Source organism: Phasianus colchicus, chromosome 17 (genome assembly GCF_987193195.1).
Source record: "Phasianus colchicus chromosome 17, bPhaCol1.hap1.1, whole genome shotgun sequence".
NCBI classification, from domain to species: Eukaryota; Metazoa; Chordata; class Aves; order Galliformes; family Phasianidae; genus Phasianus; species Phasianus colchicus.
Window position 1 is genome coordinate 4,894,705 of NC_143452.1, and position 4,497 is coordinate 4,899,201.

The following is a 4,497-nucleotide window of genomic DNA, read 5'->3' on the forward strand; positions in this document are numbered from 1 at the left end:
CCGACGTGCTGAACTCCGCTGCCCAACGCTGCGGGTGGAGGCGGCCCCGCTTTGCCACGGCCGGGTCGAACCTCGGGGCAGCGAAACCTGCGGGCATCGCAGCGTTGGGAGGCGGGGGGGGGGGGAGTTTGGGAGGGAGGGGGGGAGCGGAGCTGCTTGGGCCGGACGGTGCTCCGAGGGGAGCTTCTCGTCCGTAAGTTTGTCATCACCTCTCTTTTTTTTTTTTTTTTTCTTTTTCCTTTCTTAATTTTCGGAACACGAGACGGCAGAGAAGCGGATCCCTCCAAGAAATGCCATTTCAATGATTTTAATAAGCAAAATAGGAAACAATTTTAATAACCAAAAACAGAAACCAGTCTGAATAAAACTACAATAGACCAGGTTTTTTTTTTAATATTTTTCATATCATAAGCAGGATTTGAAATTGATCCCTTCAGAACTTTACATGAAATAAAAACAATTATTTTTTTCCGCTGCTGCAATGTTTTGATTTCAACACAGTTGAATCAGTAAAAACCAAAGATCGTTTTCTGATGCATGACTAATATCCACAATATTTAAAACTGCAAGCACCATGCTGTTCATTACAATCTTGTTATTACTGTTAATTTATAAACTAATACAAACTTAAAATGCATCCGGCCAGCAGTGCCAGCTATCCTAAAAGGAAACTAAAAAATAAGTTTTCATTTTGGTATTTTTGTCAGTGCAACGTAAATCCTTTTACTGACCTGCAGGAGGAAAAAAAAAAAAAAAAAAAAAAAAAGTCATAAAAACACCCATAAGACTCCAAACTACCGCTAAGAAACAAACTGCAAATTAAATTTCGGCTCAAACTTTCACTCGCTGCGTAAGGAAGCGGAGAAGCAGATTACAAAATACGCTTCAAAGCGGCGGTGTCGCCTCCTCGTTGCCGTTTCCAAACCATTGGGAAACCCAGCTTGACAGCGCCAGGGAGCGCCCGCAGTGCGCGGAGCGGAGCGGAGCCGCCTCGGGGCGCGCAGTGACCGCGCAGAGCCCCCTTCAAACCCCCCCCCCTTCCCTCCCTTCCCCAAACCCCCCCTTCAACTTTCACCATTCACTCTGGGTTTGTCAATGCCATCCAAGCGTTCGTGTTTTGTTATTTTTTTTTTTTCCTTTCTTCTGCCCCAACAAACAACAACCAAAATGAAAACTAAAAAAAAAAAAAAAACCAACCAAAAAAACACACAACTTAAAAGTGCACCAGATATACAAAGTTGCTTTTTTTTTTTTTCTCCTCTCTTTTTTCTGAATGCAAAATGCCCGTAACTTTTTTTTTTTTTTTTTTTTTTCTCCTTAAGTATCTCTTTAATACCAACCAAACCGTACAGCCAGCCTGCTGAAATGTTACTTTGCTTTATGTTCTGTTTTCTTTTCCTGTGCGGTTTGAAGTAGCAGATATTTACAAGCCGACGACCATAAAAGAAAATAAGAGAGCAAAAAACCAACAAACAAAACTGCACAAGCAGTAAAAAACTTCGGATAACTCGTGATGCTTTCCTTACCAATGAAACAAAACAACAGAAATCTATGATCGATGATCAACATGCTAAAGTTAAACAAGAAAATGGTACAAAATAGAAATTATTACCATACATGTCCAGCATGCAGGATTAATATTTTTAATGCAGATTTTCGTATTTTTCTATATAATCAAGCAGGCAATAAAACTGATGAGTTTTGTTGTTTTTTGTTTTGTTTTTTTTCTCCTTTCTTTCTTTCCTTTCTTAGATTGAATGTCCCATCTGAGTCCTGTAACTTTTTTTTCCTCAAAGCAGGCAATATATGAAGAGTTTGCATATATTGTCCTTTTTAATTATTCTCTTTTTTTTCCAAGTGGGGAAATTGTGCATGAGATGGTGCTGTATGTGTCCTCTCTCCTCCCAAGCAGGCAGTATGTTATAGATGGCTCGTTCATTGTCCTTTTCTGTCATTATTCTCTTAAAGTCCATCTCGTTCTGCAAGCAAGCGATCTATAAAACGCTTCACTTGTCCTTTTCTCCTGTCCCTCTCTCTAACTCGCAAACCAAAGTCGAAAAGTTGCACTTTACCTCTCCCATCCCCACCCCCAGCCTACTTTTCCCACAGCTAATCTAGAAGACTGGATGCTGCAAAAAAAATCAAGTCTCTATGTTTCTCTCCTTCTTTCTCTCTAATCAAGCAGACAGATGGATGAAGATGTCAGAGGAAGATGGGAGCAGGGGGGGGTGGGGGGGGGAGGTGATGAGGGTCAGGGGTCGGGTGGGGTTCTTTTTCTTGTTTTTTTTTTTTTTCTTGGGCTTTTTTTTTTTTTTTAATTACTTTATTAAGCACTCACATGAAGAACTCGGGGGAAGACGGGTTGTCACTGGTGGAGCCGGCCTCTCTGAAGCCATTGCTGGCAAGTTTCTCACACTTGAGCTTGTAGGCGTCTCGCTCTCTGGCCAGCCGGGTCACTTCTTGCTTGAGCTGTTCCACCTGCTGAATGAGCTGGGTCTTTTCGTTCTCCAGGTGGTGCTTCTGCTGGACGCGTTTATACCTGCAGGACTGAGCGTAGCCCCTGTTCTTCAAGGTCCTCCTCTTCTGCTTGAGGCGGATCACCTCGTCTTTGGTGAAGCCTCGGAGGTGCCTGTTGAGCTCCCTCACGGACATGGAGACCAGCTGGTCATCCGAGAACCGGTCCTCCACGCTGCTGGATGGGGGATGCTGCTGGTGAGAGGTCTGGAGCTGCTGAGAGGAGCTGGACGAGGTGGAAGGGGTGGGAGAGGCCTGATGGTGGTGGTGGTGGTGGTGGTGAGGGTGCCCGCTGCCCGCCAGGTCTTCGTGGGTGACAGCGGGGTACTGGTGGTGGTGCTGGTGGTGATGGTGATGGTGGTGGTGATGGGCCCGGAAGCTCTCGAAGCCTTGCAGCTGCTGGGACACTTGGTGGGAGCCGATGAGGGCTTCGACGGCATCCTCCGGGGTGAGGTTGAGCGCCTCGGGGTTCATCTGCTGGTAGCTGTTGGCCATCCAGTACAGGTCCTCCAAGTGGGTCTTCTGTTCGGTGGGGCTGAAGCTGGGCGAGGAGGGCACGGAGCTGCAGGGGGTGCTGATGGGGGTGGAGGACACGGAGCCGGCGGGCTGCAGGCGGGTGCAGTGCCTGCCCGAACGGTCGTTCCTGCCCAGGGGCTCCTTCTTCACGTCGAACTTCATCAGGTCGAAGTCGTTGACGTACTCCATGGCCAGGGGGCTGGTGGGCAGCTCGGCTCCGATGCTCAGCTCTCCGGCCATCGCTGTCTTGCGGGCTCCTCTCCGGGCGGAGGGGGCTGGAGACCTGGCCCCAGCGCGCAGCCTGGCAGAGGGCTGGCCGCGCTCCCTATTCCAAAGAAACTTTGCCTCCGCTTCGCCTCTCGCTTCCTTTCCTCCGCTCCCCCCTCCACCACCGCCGCCTCCTCCTTCTCCCGGCTTCTGGGGCTTCTTCGGACCGCAGCAACAAAGCCAGGGACGAGCCGGCTCCCGGAGCCACCCGACGCCTCCCGGCTTTGGGTATCAGCGCTGGCAGCGCACCGCCGGCTGCTCCTGGCACTCAGACGCCCACGGAGAGGAGAAAGGAGCAGCGGCAGGAGGGCAAAAGCAAAACAAAACAAAGATGCTGCCTTCGGGGCCGTGCGGGAAGCGAGAAGAACGGTGCAGAAGGTCTAAGCCCGCGCCTCCGGGTGGGTTTTGTAAGTCCTGAGCTTTCTCCCCGCGGTAGCGGAGCGCCTGAGCGTGCCGCAACTTTCCGCTCCGGGAGCGCACCGGCTGTGCGGCGGCGACCGGGCTTTGCACGGGAGTTTTCTCTGGCTCTCGCCGCGCAAAGGGAAGGGGAGGGAAGAGGGGGAGGAAGGAGGGGAAGGAGGAAGGGAGGAGGGGAGAAAAAAAAAAAATAAAAAAAAAAAAAGGAGGAGAGGGGGGACGAGAAAACCCAGGTCTCCGATGTAGCTGCCGCCTCCAGCGCTCGTTGTGCAGCTGTGATTCGCAGCGCAGCCCCCCTTGGCTTCTTATACGGCCGTGCCCGCCGAGAGCGCGGCGGGGGCCGGGGCCGGCGGCGGCCGCGCCAATGGCAGCACGGCGGCGGGGCCGGGCCGGGCGGTGCGGTGCGGCGGGGCCGGGCGGTGCGGCGGGGGCGGCGGGGTTGGGCGGTGCGGCGGGGGCGGACCGCGGCGTGACAGCTCCGCAGCGCCAGCTGAGCGGCCCCGCTCCTCGCCCCGCTCCTCCGAGCGCTCCCCCCTCCCGCAGCACCGCCGCCTCTTTTATTTATTTATTCCCCCCCCGCACCCACCTACCCATCCAACCTCCCCCCCACGCACACCCTCCCCCCTTTCCTATTCTTTTTCTGCAGTCCAGAAAGGAGGAGGGCTCGGGGACATCCTGCCCGTCCCTTTGTTCTAAATATAACAAAGTCTCTTTTTGCCCGCTGCCGTCCCGTAGCAAATTTCAAGGCAGTCGGCTTTCTCCGCCCCCCACAACCCCCCACAA

At 52.3% G+C, this 4,497-nt stretch overlaps 1 protein-coding gene across 2 annotated transcripts; it reads right to left on the bottom strand.

Moving 5' to 3' along the window:
- Positions 1-291: 291 nt before the first annotated feature.
- On the bottom strand, positions 292-3,996 carry MAFB (MAF bZIP transcription factor B). 2 transcript variants are annotated; one of them, XM_090152096.1, is made up of 2 exons: positions 2,339-3,996; positions 292-2,129 (listed from the first exon to the last, which is right to left on the bottom strand). In XM_090152096.1, the coding sequence occupies exons 1-2, from the start codon at positions 3,268-3,270 to the stop codon at positions 2,069-2,071; spliced, it is 993 nt and encodes a 330-aa protein (XP_090008222.1). In that variant the 5' UTR covers positions 3,271-3,996; the 3' UTR covers positions 292-2,068. The 2 variants fall into 2 exon arrangements, with proteins under 2 accessions (XP_090008222.1, XP_031459003.1); XM_031603143.2 differs by having other exon boundaries at positions 292-3,996.
- Positions 3,997-4,497: the final 501 nt, after the last annotated feature.

Excerpts from the sequence above, each read along its gene's own strand:
- MAFB (XM_090152096.1), bottom strand. The coding sequence starts at position 3,270 with ATGGCCGGAGAGCTGAGCATCGGAGCCGAGCTGCCCACCAGCCCCCTG. Across the intron at positions 2,130-2,338 it reads TCTTCCCCCGAGTTCTTCAT|CATCCAGTCTTCTAGATTAG; the intron begins GTGAGTGCTTAA and ends TTTTTTTTGCAG.